The sequence below is a fragment of the Ictalurus furcatus genome, chromosome 26, assembly GCF_023375685.1.
Source record: "Ictalurus furcatus strain D&B chromosome 26, Billie_1.0, whole genome shotgun sequence".
Classification (NCBI taxonomy): domain Eukaryota; kingdom Metazoa; phylum Chordata; class Actinopteri; order Siluriformes; family Ictaluridae; genus Ictalurus; species Ictalurus furcatus.
This window is the reverse complement of record NC_071280.1, coordinates 5,706,325-5,723,248: the sequence shown is the minus strand read 5'-3', so window position 1 is coordinate 5,723,248 and position 16,924 is coordinate 5,706,325. Positions and strand designations below refer to the sequence as shown.

Below are 16,924 nucleotides of genomic sequence, written 5' to 3'. Positions count from 1 at the left end.
ATCGTGAGAGAAATGATTTATAATCCCACTATCGTAGAAGAGGACGGGAGTTTTGTCTCGTCACTGTCGTATCTGGCTTGCTCATTAGGAATCCAGTTCTACCTCTGGATTTCTGTAAAGCTGCTTTGTGACAGCGTCTATTGCTAACAGCGCTGTACAAATAAAACGGAGTTGAATGGTTGCGTTACATGAAACGTAGGGTAATTCCATAAAATGGCTCAGGAGACACAATACAACAGTTTGTCTTTTTATTGAGTTTATTTAACAGTCTTCATTCACATAGGGAATGCATTTATAGTAATGACTTACATATCAAGGAGGTCATAAACAGAAGATTATTGGCAAGCTCATATTTCCTGCATTTTTATCAAGATTTCAAAAAGTGGTAATGCCTAAATTAGGCAGAAATAATGACTGTACACACATTTCCTGGTCCCCAAGCACTTTCTCTGCCCCATGATGAGCTCGCTTCACACTGGACCCAGTTGCCGTTTTGTTTCGTATAATTCTTCATTTTCCAAGTCATGCAAAATCATGCACACTAAATACATGGTTTCAAATGCAAATGACATATTTTTCTTCCTGCTTTAATGTCATATCAGGCAAAAGCATACACCTACATAAAAAGTAAATCGGGTTCATGCTTATTCTTATCGTGTCAAAACAGAATGTGCTGCAATACCTTTTTCCTTTTACTGATCTTTTAAAATGTTTTTTTTTTTTTGGGGGGGGGGGGGGGGGGCGACGAAAAAGGTTGATGTGCCAGTTTCATTTGTTTTGCCAAATATTTGTACAAATCAATTAAGAACAGCACAGCTGAAAGCGTGTAGCTGAAGATTGAACCTAGACAAGTATATAGTTGTTAATGGTCTTTCCAGTGTGGGTCTCTGTTTTAGAAGAGCGGAGAAATTTTGGTTAAGTGGAAAAGATCAAGGAATTAAAAAAAAAAAAAAAAAAAAAAAAAAAAAAAGCTAATTTGCAAATTTAATTCTTACACACAGAGGAAATGTGACCTCTGTAGCCATGTGTCATTAAATAAAGTTAGACAGCACCACGGCCCATTTGCTTAAGGTTTCCTTTGTGTGTGTGAATTCCGAATATTCCCGAGCCATGATCACATGTAATGTGAGTTTAACAGAATTAGCTTTAAACATGATAAAACAGCTTTTGCTTACATGCTGGGGAGCCACGGTCACGTGCTTCCCTCCAAAGTACTGTATATAAAGAGCAGACATTAAAACCCACCCAGGAATTGGAAGCATGGAAAGACAGACCTCAATGGCTCCAACTTGGACTGTAAATCTGAGATCATTTTGCACCATGAAAGCATTAAAGCTATAAATCACATTTATAAAATGATCTGATCTCACTTTCAGAAATGGATGCTGCAAAGAGGAAGATTTAATTATTCCCGTTCTGAGCTAACAGGGATACACCGAGTAAAACTACTCTTTACATGTTTTTAAATTTCTTCTTCTTTTTTTTTTTTTTTTAAAAAAAAAAGAATTATCTAGTAAGTGGGCACTTTAACGCCCTTGAGCAAGACCCTCTCAAACTGCTCAGCTCTGTTTGTATCCTGTATCAGTTTTGTAGATCTATTCGGACAAACTGTGACAAATATATGAATGTAAAGCATCCAAATGATACCAAATGTGAGAAACGACTGGGAGTTTATTTATAAATCACAATTTTAAAAATGTAGAAAATTGGTCCGGCTTCAGAAACAAGGCACGCAATGTCTTGGTTCATGATCTCCATGTTTGTGTCAAGCATTCCCTAGAGATGTAAAGATTTGTGTGTATATTTAAAAAAACAAAACTGCATTACTGAGGTTAAATTCCAAGCAGCAGGACAGCCATGCAAGCAATCTTGTGGACAGGATGCTCTAGTAATAGGTTTCTCTCTCCACCCAACCTACAGCAAAACAGACAGTCCTTTAGTCATCACAGATCCAGTATGTAGCGCATGAAATAGAACTGCTGAAAAATCATGACCACATTACCCCTTCTATTTTGTACTAATTAATGATGCTCCTGATTTATATGTAAATATATAAATTGTTAAATCATTCATTACATGAGCAATTGGGATTCGTTACGGATAAAATCGAATCTAGATCCGGATTTCTGTCAAGCTACTTTGTGACGATGTCTATTGTTAAAAGCGCTATACAAACTCAACTGAATGACACAAAAGTTTTTATCCCCCACCCAACACTCACCTCCTGGACTGCGTCGGATGATGAGCTTTCGGATTTCATCATAAATAAAGATAAGAAGTGAGTAGGGGAAGGCACAGAACCACCAGTTTGGTCTGGAGAGGATCAAGATCAAAGATCGAATGTTAATAAATACACCTATTTGCAAACTAAGTGTTGGTTGTATCCAAGGTGGATTTGACCTCTTGGTAATGAGACCGTTCTGCTTGAAATGTATAATTCCTCATACTAACGATTAATACGTTCAAGCATATATGAGTAAGGTAAGCATAAGGAACTTACTTGAGAGGATACATTCTAAGGGCAACATCCATTCCTGGGCAGTAGGAGAGAAAAGCTGCCAAAGCAGTCTCCTCAAACAGCCCAAAGATGAGAATTTTGTTCCTGCATTAACAAGAAGTGGTAAGCTTTAAATCGCAGATCCAGATAAAAATCAATCGATTGAATTTTGAATACTATTCCAGGATGTATTATGGTCTCTCTACTTACTTCATTCCTTGTTGGAAGACAGAGTTCCTCCTGGTCTTACAGATGATCAAATCTGCCCATTGCACGACCACAATACTGATAAAGAATGCAGTGTGGCATGTGAACTCCACGATCTTCCTCTGCTCATATGTCTGGAAAGAATTTGGACACGTTAAAACGTAAAACTTGGTGAGTAATTCTTTTTCGGTATTTAATTTCACTTACCCATTGCTGCCCGTAGCTATCTTCCAGGTCATTCATATATTTGTCATCCCAGAACACGCGTATACCCAACAACGTAGAAGGCAGGAATCCATTTTCAGCCAGAATTACAAAGTAGGTAAAGAAGCCAGCAAGTGCTTGAATCATGCCTGTGAGAGAAAACACGAGAGATCAGCATATACAAGAATTTCTTTGGAGGGTGGAGGGGGAATCTCACGAACTCATGACAATTATCTTTGGAGAATTTATTTAAATAGTGCTCATAAAAATCAGTGAAGTGGCAGAGGTTCACCAATCTGTCCATAGGCCATGCTAATAAGCCTTTCATTGACCAGCTTGTCCGTCTTGGGGTTTCTGGGTTGCCTCTTCATGATGTCACTCTCAGCAGCCTCATAGGCCAAGGAAATGGCAGGTACCTTGTAATGGGGACAGAGGTGATAAAGCCCAATTTAAACACCAAACAATTCTGCTAAAAACAAGCTCTTACACCAGTTATACTTACCATGTCTGTACCAAGGTCAATGCAAAGAATGGTGACTGTGCCCAGAGGAAGAGGGATGTTTGCAATTATAAAGAAAAGAAAAGGTGTGATCTCGGGAATATTACTCGTCAAGGTGTAAGCAATTGACTTCTTCAAGTTGTCAAAGATCAGGCGGCCTGGTGAAATAAAAGTCAACTTTAGGTTGTGATATTTTTGCCGCTGAAATATCGATTATTGCTATTATTTGCTTTGTGTCCTGTACCTTCCTCAACTCCAGTAACAATAGAAGCAAAGTTGTCATCCAGGAGAATCATATCAGCAGCCTGTTTGGAGACATCAGACCCAGCGATACCCATTGCGACACCAATATCAGCCTTCTTCAGAGCAGGAGAATCATTAACACCATCTCCAGTCACAGCCACAATGGCACCCTGTTACAATAAAATATACCATTTGTACACCGTGGTCTTACCATTATTTCATTCGTTATTCTCACATCAAAATTCAACAGCAGTAAGCTCATCAGCAATTACCTGTCGCTGGCAACCTTCCACAATAATCAGTTTTTGTTGAGGAGAAGTTCTGGCAAACACAATCTCAGTGTGGTGTTTCAATACATCATCTAATTGCTCAGGGGTCAGGTCCTTAAGATCACCACCATGAACCACACATGCCTTGGCATCTCTGAAAGTGAAAATCAGTGAACAGTTGACACGCACAGCGTATTTCATCACAGACCCGATAAGAATATCCAAATACAAGAATTGCACACTACCTGGGGTTGACCTCATTTATTGGGATGTTCAGACGAGCAGCGATGTCTTCCACAGTTTCATTGCCTTCAGAGATGATACCCACACCCTTAGCAATAGCTTTAGCTGTGATTGGATGATCTCCTGTGACCATGATAACCTAGGACAAGGTAAAAAGTTTTACAATTCAAACCATTCCACAAATTATGCAAATCATTATACCTTGATGCAAATCATTATACCTTGATTCCAGCACTCCTGCACTTGCCAACAGCGTCAGGTACTGCAGCACGAGGAGGATCAATCATGGACATGAGTCCAAGAAAGCAGAGATTCTCAGTGGGGAAGTTCACATCTTCTGTATCAAACTGGAAGTCCTCAGGGAACTGATCATCAGGAAGACTGTAATGGCAGAAACCTGTGTAACAAATGGCAGACTTGTTAGCAACAATCTGATCATGCGTAACCCTTTTTTTGTTGTTGTAATAACTCAACAACAAATTGTTGACAGAGTTGCATTTACAGTAACAGAATATTACCCAGCACTCGTTCTCCCAGGCCCCCCAATTCTAAGTATGCGTTCTGGAAAGCATCTTTCAACTCATCATCCAGTGGTTGCTCTTTCCCTTGAAGCATAATAGTTGAACATCGATCCAGAATCCTCTCGGGAGCTCCTTTCATTACTAGCAGGTGTTTGCTCTCTCCATCACTGGGGTTCTTGTGGATGGACAGCTAATGGATAAAAGGCCATTGTAAAAAGACATTAGCAAATTCATACTCACAGAACGCAAACAAACTGCATATTGTAGAAGTAGGGAGATCATGTTACCTGGTATTTATTGGTGGAGTTGAAAGGGATCTCTGCAATCTTTGTGTATTTATCCCTCATTTCTTTCACTGAACCACAGCAAAGCTCAATACATTTCAACAGCGCGGACTCTGACGCATCACCAGCTGTATCTCTCTGCGGAACAGAATTATGACAAATTGTGTATTGCAAAATACCTTTTATGAGTAAACATGTTTGATGCAATCATCCGATCAAAAAACGGCTTGGCAAGTGAAAATCCTGGGAAAATGGGTAAAATAATGAATATCTGACATTAACATTTTACGCTACAACTTACCAAAAACAGTTTAATGCGTCTTACAAACCGTGTGCTTATGAACAATACCTTGAGTATAGGAACGTTTTCTTGATCTGCGAGGAAGACTGCACGATTGCAGAGGCCAGCAATTCGAGCCAGGCCTGCCCAAGTGGGAGAGCTCCTGTCAAATGCAGTTCCACTTTGGTTCTCTGTGGTATCTGCTTCATGAATTTGATTGTCAAACCACATATGTGCCACAGTCATACGGTTCTGCGTCAGAGTTCCTGTCTTGTCTGAGCAGATAGTGGAGGTGGATCCAAGTGTTTCTACAGCTTCAAGATTCTTTACCAGACAGTTCTTCTTTGCCATACGCTTGGCAGTTAAAGTCAAACACACCTGTGCACAGGGACGATGAGGGACTGATTAGAACTCGGCTAATAACCCAGTTTATGGAAGGTTGCATCTTTCATATGAAAACTGTTGCATGGAAAATAGCATACTCTTGTTCTTGTCAGTGTTTTCCATAATGAATGTTCACCCACTAGTGAGTCTGTAACAAGACTGCAATGATATTACGGAAGAGTCACTGAAACAGGCCAAGAAATATCACACAAAATTGATCTCAAATGTAGTTGGTGTGACGCTCTGCGCCAGGTGATTACCTCACATGACCGTCACTGATCAGCTGCATGAATCTACAGTGCTGGGTTTGTTACACCTAGCCTAGACACTTCATACCATTCAGTTTTTCCCTTATGATGGCAGGTGGTACTGTTAGCCTCTTTCAAAAAATGCTAACCGAATCTCTAAAAACAGTGGTCACCAACAGTGATCTGTTCCTGGAGATCTACCTTCCTGCAGGTTTAATCTCCAACCAAAATCTAACTCGCAGAATTTAGTTGATCTAGAACTTCTTAAGGCAGTGACTAGATTGTCAGGTGGGCATGATTATGATTGGAGGTAAAGTTTCCAGGAAGGTAAATCTCCAGGAACAGGGTTGGTGACCATTGCCGCAAATATGATGATAGAGATGCCAACATGGTTCAATCTGTGAAAGAATCTTTATATATATATATATATATATATATATATATATATATATATATATATATATATATATATATATATATATATTTTTAAATATATTATATATATATATATATATATATATATATATATAGAGAGAGAGAGAGAGAGAGAGAGAGAGAGAGAGAGAGAGAGAGAGAATTCAATACTTGCACCTACAATATTTGCTCCTAAAATGTTTAAAATAAGGTTTTAAACATTTTTCACAGATCTAGAACATTTAAAGAAAGAAAAGGTTTTCTTTTTATATACCTTAACCTTTTCATATACAACCCCAATTCCAAAAAAGTTGGGACAGTATGGAAAATGCTAATACACAAAGAGGAGTGATTTGTAAATGTACTTTGACTTATTTAAACAAAAACTAACGGATATCCTGACATGAGCTCGGAAATACTTTGGGAAACCTTTGTCAGTCAACAAGTTAAGGCTTTACTGTGCAAAGCAGAAGCCATGCATCAACACTGTCCAGAAGCACCACTGACTTGTCTGGGCTCGGTCTCGTCTGAGATGGACAGCAGCACAGTGGAATCGTGTTTTGTGGTCCGACGATTGAACATTTCAGATAGTTTTTGGACAAAACAGCCGTCGTGTTCTCCAAGCCAAAGAGGAAAAGGATCATCCGAGCTGTTATCAGCGTCAGGTCCAAAAGCCAGCGTCTGTCATGGTATGTGGGTGTGTCAGTGCCCATGGCATGGGTAACGTGCCCATCTGTGAGGGAAGCATTAATGCAGAAAGATATGTACACATTTTGGAGCAACATACACTTCCACCCAGAGCGGCACAACACCAAACCACATTCTGCCCGGATTACACACGCATGGTTGCGTAAGCAGAGAGTGCGGGTGCCAGCATGCCCTGCCTGCAGTCCTGACCTGTCTCTGCACCCAAGCACTTAAGTGTTATTAAAAGAAAAGGTGATGTTACACAGTGGTAAACAGTCGACTGTCCCAACTTTTTTGAAATGAGTGTATATTTTAAAAAAATAAAATTAAATTCACAAAGTAATAATGTGTTTTCAATATAGTACAGGGTGAATTTAATTTTCAAATGACTTTTTGGTGTTTTTTTTTTTTTGCATTTTCCATACTGTCCCAACTTTTTCAGAACTGGGGTTGTACCTAAACATTTCATCTACCTAGTATTTCAATACTGAGGTTTAAACTGGTACTTACAGTTACAGTAGCCAAGAGACCCTCTGGCACATTTGCAACAATGATACCAATGAGGAAAATGACTGCCTCTAGCCAGCTGTATCCAAGAATCAGTGACAGAATAAAGAAGGACACACCAAGGAAGACAGCCACACCAGTGATAATGTGAATAAAGTGCTCAATCTCAATAGAGATGGGGGTTCGGCCAACTTCCAGACCAGAGGCAAGAGTAGCGATACGGCCCATCACGGTGCGATCGCCAGTGTTGATGACAATACCTCTAGCTGTGCCTAAAGGGAAAACAAGCAGATTTATTATTATACAACATTTATAATAATAATAATAATAATAATAATAATAATAGCATAAGCAGATAAGATAAGCAGTTTATGCTGAATTATACATGAATATAGACTCGAAATCTGGAACAGAACGGTACCTTCGACACAATTAGTAGAAAAAAAAGCAATGTTCCTTGTTTCCAAAGGATTTTCATTAGAGAAGTCTGGAGTACGAGTCTGGGGCTCCGATTCACCAGTGAGTGAGGAATTGTCCACCTAAAAAGGAGGAAGGCCTCAAATGAATGAGTCACAATAGAAAGAGTTGGGTAGATATGATACGAGGCTGTCATGTTCCACTTCACTACAGTTAAGTCATGTTCACCTTGCACCCATGGGCCGAAATTATACGCAGATCAGCAGGAATTCGGTCTCCACCCTTAACCTCCACAAGGTCTCCAACAACCACATCCTCTGCATTGATGCTCATTTTCTCACCGTCACGGATGACCAAGGCTTGCTAAACGACAAAGCATTGACACAGTAAAGAACAATACAACGGGTTCTACAAGTTTGAAATGGGAATGAAAATACCATTTTCAGTACCTGAGGAACGAGATTTTTGAAGGAGTCCATGATCTTTGAGCTCTTCGCCTCTTGATAGTACGAGAAACAACCAGTGATCATAACTACTGCGGATAACACAATACCCAGGTATAACTGTAAGGCAGTGAGACAGAGATTGAAAGAAACAGGGATCAATCATCTTTGCATACAACATGCCTCCAATCTTTTTTTTCCTTCTTCTTTAAATAAAGATCATTACATTATCATTTGCTGGTTCGTCTTCTGAAGCTGCTTGAATTCCATATGCCAGGAAACAAAGAATAGCTCCGATCCACAGAAGAGTGGAGAATCCACCAAAGAGCTGTTTGCAAAATTTGACCCATTCTGGGGTGGTGGGAGGGGGGGTCAGGGCATTGGGTCCATCACGTTCAAAGATCTCTTTTGCACGAGCAACAGTCAATCCCTAGTAAGGAAAATACATAGTTAAACCCAAAACATAGAATACAAATCAAGTTAATATGGAACATTAAAAGATTCTACTAGTATTGGTCATATGACATATTACAGATAAGTGTCTAAACAAAAAGCAGGCTTACCCTGATGAGATCACTGCCATACTTCCTGTTAAGCTCCTCGGGAGTCAGCTTATGATCATCCTATACAGTTTTCATATTTGCAAAAAAAAAAAAAAAAAAGTCTTTGAGTGTAAATTTAAATTTTGACCAAAAGGTTTCACAGGTCATGTGCCAGAATATGACTCACCAAGTCCACTTCCTTTTTAAGTTCATCCATATCCTTATCCTTGTCCTTCTTGCCCTTGGACTTGGATTTCTTGCCCCCCTGTTCTGAGGTGGCTGCCAGCTCATACTGTTCCCGACCTTCCTGTGATGGACCAAACAGGAACACTTAGAATTTAGTCCATTACGAAAACCTTACAATACAACAAAGGGAAATATTTATTTAAAATAAATAAATAAATAATAATAAAAAAATATTAAAGGCCAATTTCATTGGCTGCATGTGCAAACATAGCAATTACGATGTTTATTTATATATCACACACACACACACACATATATATATATATATATATATATATATATACACACACACACACACACACACACACACACAGTTGAAATACTGAAGTAAATATTGAATTAATTCAAATCACTACATATTTAAAAAGAGTATATTGTTTAAAATGAGAACTTTTCTTTCATAGAAGTATTTGTTGCAGTGGCCGAATCATAAATTGCCATGTCATAAATAGTGGTTCTCTTCTTTTCAGTGATACGCAGGTGTCAGAAATGGAACGTTGTGCAGCGCCACCTTGTGTACTGGGGTATTTCTGCTTTTCAATAAGCACCATCTACTGTTGGGTAATGAATGTGCACTTTGATTCAGCACATCGCCGGCATTTAACGCTTAGCTGTGAACGCAAAACATGTCCCGGTGGGAACATGCCTTAACGTCACTCATCACTGATCTTAAAACTAGATGTGTGCGTGGGCCTGTTTTTAAATCCTAATTCAGACCACTCGCACAGTTACTTTCGCTTGTACCTACCCAAAATAATGTTCTAATAAACTTTAACAGCCTAAAACATTAAACAAGTCATTTATTCCAGTGATCCTGTCCAGAATAGAGCAGTTCCTGAAACCTCGCCATAGCCTTAGCTCACGAGATTCATATTTGTTACCTGCTATGATGCGGATGAGAATAAAAACCACCCACTCCTTAAATAAAAAAAAGCTTCTTGATGAATGACAATGCAAAATAGCAAAACAAATCAAAGTGCCACCATCACCACATGGTCGAGTGTGTTCAGGACTGTTTTTGCAAGTTGTAACTAGGGTGTATTCAGACTTATTTGTTTAAACAAAACAGTTTGGCTCCATTTCTGAACAAGGAAAATCACAATTCTAGCTGGTATATTCAAGATCTGCACCAATTCTTTCCTGAATCATAGCCCCTGAATCTTAAGAGTCATCTGTTAAGCTTGATACGCTCTTCACAAAACAGCTTCACTTCCTCTGACGCACGTTCACAGGAGAACCACGACACAGGCACGGGTTGACGTGAGAGCAGATGTTTTTTGTTGAGTAGACAAAAAAAAAAAAAAAAAGCAAGTCCTCCTCTAGGTCAAAATCTGCAGACATTTTGTTACAAAGATTGTTCCATGTGACTCAGTTTGTGTACAGAGTCCCTCTTCCTCTGCTGTAAACAGTGCAGCCCTTCCAGGTCCCGTTGTATCATGAGAATGCAAGAGTTGCACTGTTTACAGCAGAGGAAGAGGGACGCTGTACACAAACTGAGTCGCATGGAAAACAAACAAACAAGTTTACTCTTGTGAACGTGTATCAGATCTATGCGGAAATTAAGATTTTGTGAATAAAGATTTAGATTTTAGTTTTTTGCGCACACAAATCATTCGTTTCAAGTTATAAAATGACTAACAAACTCCGTTATACACTTTTTGGCGCTTGAAAGTTTTGGTAACTGGACTGTAAATGGAGGCACATAAATTTCCCAGGTTTCATTCAAAAAATTTCGTGTTCCAAAGATGAATGAAAGCCTTGTGGGTTTGGAACGACGTAAGGGTGAGTAACAGATGTCAGAATTTTCATTTTTGGGTGAACTATTCCTTTAATGTCAAATATAAATACAGCGCCCTCCACTAATATTGGCACCCTTGGTAAATATGAGCAAAGGCGGCTGTGAAAAATAACAGCCATCTTTGCTCATATTTACCAAGGGTGCCAATATTAGTGGAGGGCACTGTATTACTCACTTCTTTATCAGCTGTCACTGAACAGAAACCCTGAGCCAGTTTTACTCAAATGTCATGTAAAACAACAACAACAACAAAAAAAAACAAAACAAGGAAACTAGGCAAGCCTAGTTGTGCTGGACTGTCACCAGCTGCATAGCATTTGTCACAAGTTTCAGCAGATGCATCACAAACTGTACCTGGTACTGCTCAATGCTTAGCAAGATTGAAATTCACCTAGCTAGACTCAACAAAGGGACTCACTGGAGTCAGTGAGTGAAAATGGCTCCTCTAGGCCGGCCTGATAGGTGGTCTGGCAAAAAAAAAAAACTGATTGAATTGACTGAATACGACTGCATACATTAGTTCCATAAGAATGAACCGATACATTAACAATTTGTTTCTGTACATCCAACATAATTTGAGAGTGTATGTTCCAAAACCCTGAATAAATTGCTCACGCCAGCACTGGAACAAACCTGGATTGCTGGGGTACTGAGGCACCAACATTTACCACTGTACTATTCTACCACACATGCTTTAAATCCCGTTAGTTTAATACTACGGTTATTTTGTGCAGTCAGTGCGAACATCTGCACAATGTAACTGGATCATGTTGATACTACTAAACTAAAATTTATTCGAAAATAAATAAACAAATAAATAAAAGAAAAAGGTCCGGCTAGATAAAATATAAACATGATACAAACCCTCGCATACAAAAAGCTCCTGAAAAGCAACTAATATGACTGAATTGAGTTACCTTTTAATGCCTAATTAATCATTAGATTATGGCTATGAATAGGAATTTTGATTAGGCCGTTTTGTTTGGTAGGGTCCCTTCGAGTTACCACTTTTGACCAGCGCGGACTCATGTATATCTTGTGTATATTTTGTGTGTGTGTGTGTGTATATATATATATATATATATATAAAGTTTTGTTGTTTTGCCACAGAGAAAGAGTACCAAATTAGACAAAAGGGAATTTTTTTTATGCAATAGGTCATTTTAGCCACGTGCTGTATGTCTGATTATATTTTCCATAATTTCAGAAGAGCATATTGTGACAAATTATTGAAATATACATCATACTAGTCTTGCTCAGCTCTAATCTAAAAGACCAGTAGGTTTGCAGCCAACAACTAAATGATTGTTTTTGCTCTTACTGTCCATTGTCTCCTCTGTCTGTCTGTCTGTCAGCATGTACAAACACTTTTCACCAGCATGAAAGGAAAGAATAGCCGCTTGTCATTTGTTTGACGTCTATTAGCTTTCCTGATCAGCCAACCAGAGAACTCATTCCCTAACCAGCTGTAGACACTGAGTGTACATTTACACGACAACGATGTACCGAAAACGGAAAAGTTTCTCCTTTGCATTTCTTGAAAAGCTCCGCGTACAGACGACAACGTAGTAAAAACGATCCCCCTTCGCACAGATCTGTGAAAACGACTAAAAACGCTGTATTATGCATGCCAGGCCAGTAGTTGGCGATGTCACTATGCACATAGGCATTCACGTCCGCCATATTGATCCGGGAAAGACTGCCCTATAAACAAATACAAGTAAACAGGGGATCTGTGGTTCTTCTGGATTAAAAAGCACAATGACGTTTACATTTCTCAAACGATTTCAATGGTTTATGATCTACGTGGAGCACAGAAAAAAAGTTCCGTCTCCAGTTACTGACGATCTCGATAGTTAGACTTGGAAAATTATTCATTGTCATAAGGAATTGTGGAAAAACTCACAAAAGTTATGTGCATAAAGTTTTTTTTTCATTGTGGAAATGGATTTTTCTGTCTTCAACCCCATCTTTAATCTTGTGCTCCGGGTCTGAATTCTGTTAACAGATCTCCTTCATTTTTAAATACTGAAAAAAATCTACATAGTGCAAATGGTCAGACACTGGCAGTCAATATGCGTTCTATATTTTAGTACCAATTACAGGATACAGAAAGAGACCTATTTCAAGTTGACGTCCCCACGTCATGCGGCGGCAACACCGTCTGACGCCCGACATTTCTTCAACACAGGCTTACCGGGGCCAGCTAACTTGGGTTTTAACGATGTGACGACACATGAATGCATGACCATTATACTAGTGCAAAGATCAGTACTATACGATTCCTTCTACTTCTTTCTCTCTTCTTAAACCAGCTTCATTTTAACGTGATCTTTTTAGTAGATACATTTTATTAATACAAACTATTAACTGGAAATATATCTGGGTTTGCATTAAATATAGAACGTGAACGATCACATTATGGAACGAAATGTACTTTCTCCGATATCTGAACAATGCGCTCGCACGTGCACCACTACCCCCCTCCCCACAGGGGCACTAGAGCCACACCTCTAATCATTTTGAAAGGTGTCAAAATGACTGGGGGGGGAAAGTCACGTGTTATATTTAAACACTTTTAGGAGCTGGACAGTTTGGGGAGGGGGGTTGGGGATTTGCCAGCTACATTTAAGGAGAGGAAAAAAAAAGAAAAGAAAAGGAATACTCTATGATGGCAAACCATATCGCAAGGTACACAAAATTCCCGAACGGCAGCAGAGCAGAATCAAATAGGCAGGGAGGAACGTGTTACGCCACACTGCATCTGCTCCTTGAGGCCGAGCACCAAAAAAGGAAACGGCTAAGCCAGCCTCCACAGAGATGTGGGCGGCCGCTCCTCTCACTTGTAGAGACGAGAACGGCTGTAACAAAAGGGTCTCACAAGTAGTGACGGCTGAATGGAAAGAATGTTCTCTTTGGAGTGACATGATGATGGCCTTAAGCTCGGTCAACTCTCAAGGAAAAAAACGGGGAGGGGACATGAGAGAACACAGCTGTGCCCAAACACCTGTTCCTAACGCTAAACTGCTGCCAGTTATGAAGTGGGGGTGAGAGAGAGAGAGAGAGAGAGAGAGAGAGAGAGAGAGAGAGAGAGAGAGGGAGAAAGGGAGGAGCAAGAGAGGGAGGAAGAGGGGGGGAGGAAGGTACACATACACGGAGACAAATGAACATGCCTGTGGCTAATTTCATTTTTTTTTTTACACTTCAAATGGAAATGTTAGTGTAACCCTTGCCATGCCACTCCCCTGCTCCGTCAGCCATGACTGGGAAAGAACATTCCTAATCACCACTGCGACTACGCGGTGCGTTTCATCTCAACACCCTCCGTGAGGAAAGCCATCAGCTGGTGGGGGTAGTACAGGACGACAGGGGGGCGTTGTTCAATGCACCAAACCACCTCTCAGTCCCCTGTCAGTGAACGTGGAACTGAAGCGCGTCGGCGATGCTGCCGCTCGACACACCTTCAGTACACGTCAAAACCACTCGCGCCCGGTTCCCTTACACACTGAACACAACGATTTAAAACAAAACAAAAACCCCAACAGAGTCGAGCTTTCCGCGTCGAATAATAATAATAATAATAATAATAATAATAATAATAATAACCCTCTTTAAATAATGAGAAATCCTATCAAGTGAACGCGTTGTGTGGGGGTTCCTGCAGCAGCTCCCCGCTTTTAGTCAGTGGTAAGATGGGTGGGTGAGGGGCGGTAAAGACAGGAGACATGATGGCTCCACGTCTCCAACACCAACACGCTCAGACTGACGGAGATACAAAACCCCGCAGGAGCAGACGGGAAACAGACAGCCACACTGTCGCAGCAGTCCGGTCAGGAGAAGCAGCTGCTCATGCTCTGCGTCGAGAAAGCGCCATGGAGCGGAACTAGGAAAGGCTGAGAGAAACCCATGAGCGACTCTGGTACATTTCCACTTCCTACCGTTCACAACGTGTCGCGGGGGAAAGCCAGACTTCACGTAGAGACATATATATATATTTATCACAGCAAACCTGCTCAGTACTCCCAAAAAACCTCTATGCTGAGCTCTCAGGGCGTCGAGGAGGAGATTTAGAAGAGCTGGTCAGGTCACAAGACTAAATTTTCCTTCAACGCATTCAAATAGGCCAAAGCATGAAGAACTGCCGCCATCGCAGGAGAACTTCACTAACAATCTGTACTGAAGCTAACCTTTCGACCTGCCCACAGCACAAACAAGTACACGTTCTCACACCAGAACACCATCACCTGTTGCTCTTTACTACTAAATCTCCTGCTGTGTGAGAAATCGGACGAGTTTTACATTAACCCAAACCTAAACCCACCGACTGAAAGAACTGCGGAAGTGCAGTGTGGAGAAGACATCCAGACTCTCCATGATGCGTTCACCAACAACAAATCAATACAACAGCGTATCATGTTTAAACCAAATGCATTTGGTTATGAAAAATAAATATATATATGTATTTAATTGAAAAAAATATATATATATATATATATACTAAGCAGACACTTACTCCGCGTCCCATTTTACGTCTTTGGGTTTGTTTGTTTGTTGTTTTTTTTTTTTAAAAATAAAGATGAGAAATACTGTGTGTTCAAAAGCAAAGAGTTAAAAATGATTTAAAAGTCAGAAAATGAAAACTTGATGGCGGATTGATACAGGCGCCCCTGAACGCGTCCCCGGCCACACGTGTCACTCCAACCAGACACGCACCGACCAGCGGCGCGCGCGCGGTTTCACTCCTTTATACCGTGACGTCTGCTTCTTTTGCCATGGTAACATGGAGTGGGTGGAGTCTGCGGCAGTGAGACGTCTGATTCTGCTGTAGTGCACTTTATAAACTCAATGGTTTTTGTGGCGTTTTCAGCTAAGTTAAGCAATGGACGTATACTGTAGGAAAACAGATTGGTGGCTGAAATGATATAGTTCTTAGTTAGGCTTTCTAGATGTTCCTTTTTTGCAAAAATTTGACATGAAATAAAAATATATTAAAATTTATATTTTGCGGTATGCGGATGATTTTAAATATATATTAGCTGAGCTTCTTTCATTTACTAGGCTCTACAGTGCAGTGTATATTCAGTAATGTTTACGTGGTTAGCACGTGCGCCTCACACCTCCAGGGTCGGGGGTTCGAGTCCCGCCGTGGCCCTGTGTGTGCGGAGTTTGCATGTTCTCCCCGTGCTGCGGGGGTTTCCTCCGGGTACTCCGGTTTCCTCCCCCAGTCCAAAAACATACATGGTAGGCTGATTGGCGTGTCCAAAGTGTCCATAGTGTATGAATGGGTGTGTGAATGTGCTCTGTGATGGATTGGAACCCCGTCCAGGGTGTACCCCACCTTGTGCCCCATGGTCCCTGGGATAGGCTCCAGGATTCCCTGCGACCCTGTAGGAAAATGGATGGATGGATGGAATATATTTTTTCAATAAGAGTTTCAGTCAAGTGTAAGTTACGTATAGAAAGTGAATGCTAAAAAATATCAAATATTTACACACTGCAAGCTATAACCTATAAATGTGTTGCTGTGGAAACAAACATGAAGAGAATGATGTGCCCTGTGTGGGACTGTTAAACTGCTGCAGTAATAACGAGACCTTAAAGGCCTGCTTCAGTTCCAGGGTATTTTGCGTGATATATGATACCAATGTGTGTATATATATATATTTATATATATATTTATATATATTGTAAAGATATATGTGATGATTTAGCTATTGCAGTGACAGAAAGCAACACACTCTTGTAGAACAGAAGCCTAATCTAATAGCCACTATAATCACTTGTTATCAGATACAGACTATTGCTTCTTATCTAATTGGATTGCAGAACTGTAGTTGAAATTTTATTTTATGACAGTAATCAATACACTAGGTAGATAAGTTTGTAAGTCATTTCAAGAAATCAGGATTTTGTTGGATCGGCATACCTTTTGTATTCCTAAGTTAACACATGTCATTGCTGTGTCAGCAGTGTAATCCTCTGTGCACTAGT

General features: G+C 40.2%; 1 protein-coding gene across 1 annotated transcript; it reads right to left on the bottom strand.

Annotated features, from left to right (window-relative positions):
* Positions 1 to 231: 231 nt before the first annotated feature.
* LOC128601771 (sodium/potassium-transporting ATPase subunit alpha-1) lies at positions 232 to 15,617 on the bottom strand. Its single transcript, XM_053615139.1, has 22 exons — positions 15,447 to 15,617; positions 9,077 to 9,196; positions 8,911 to 8,970; positions 8,574 to 8,777; positions 8,354 to 8,467; positions 8,133 to 8,267; positions 7,909 to 8,026; positions 7,491 to 7,759; positions 5,317 to 5,625; positions 4,971 to 5,105; positions 4,681 to 4,873; positions 4,384 to 4,559; positions 4,165 to 4,301; positions 3,923 to 4,073; positions 3,652 to 3,820; positions 3,411 to 3,565; positions 3,201 to 3,324; positions 2,912 to 3,057; positions 2,708 to 2,838; positions 2,501 to 2,602; positions 2,222 to 2,313; positions 232 to 1,914 (listed from the first exon to the last, which is right to left on the bottom strand). Exons 1-22 carry the CDS (start codon positions 15,456 to 15,458, stop codon positions 1,886 to 1,888), a joined length of 3,081 nt encoding a protein of 1,026 aa, XP_053471114.1. The 5' UTR covers positions 15,459 to 15,617; the 3' UTR covers positions 232 to 1,885.
* Between the last annotated feature and the right edge of the window lie 1,307 nt (positions 15,618 to 16,924).

What these genes read in the sequence shown, in the direction of transcription:
- LOC128601771 (XM_053615139.1), bottom strand. An exon ending in AAAACGTTCCTATACTCAAG is followed by an intron (nt 5,106 to 5,316) that starts GTATTGTTCATA and finishes TCTGTTCCGCAG; the next exon opens with AGAGATACAGCTGGTGATGC. An exon ending in TGGAAGGTTGCCAGCGACAG is followed by an intron (nt 3,821 to 3,922) that starts GTAATTGCTGAT and finishes TTATTGTAACAG; the next exon opens with GGTGCCATTGTGGCTGTGAC.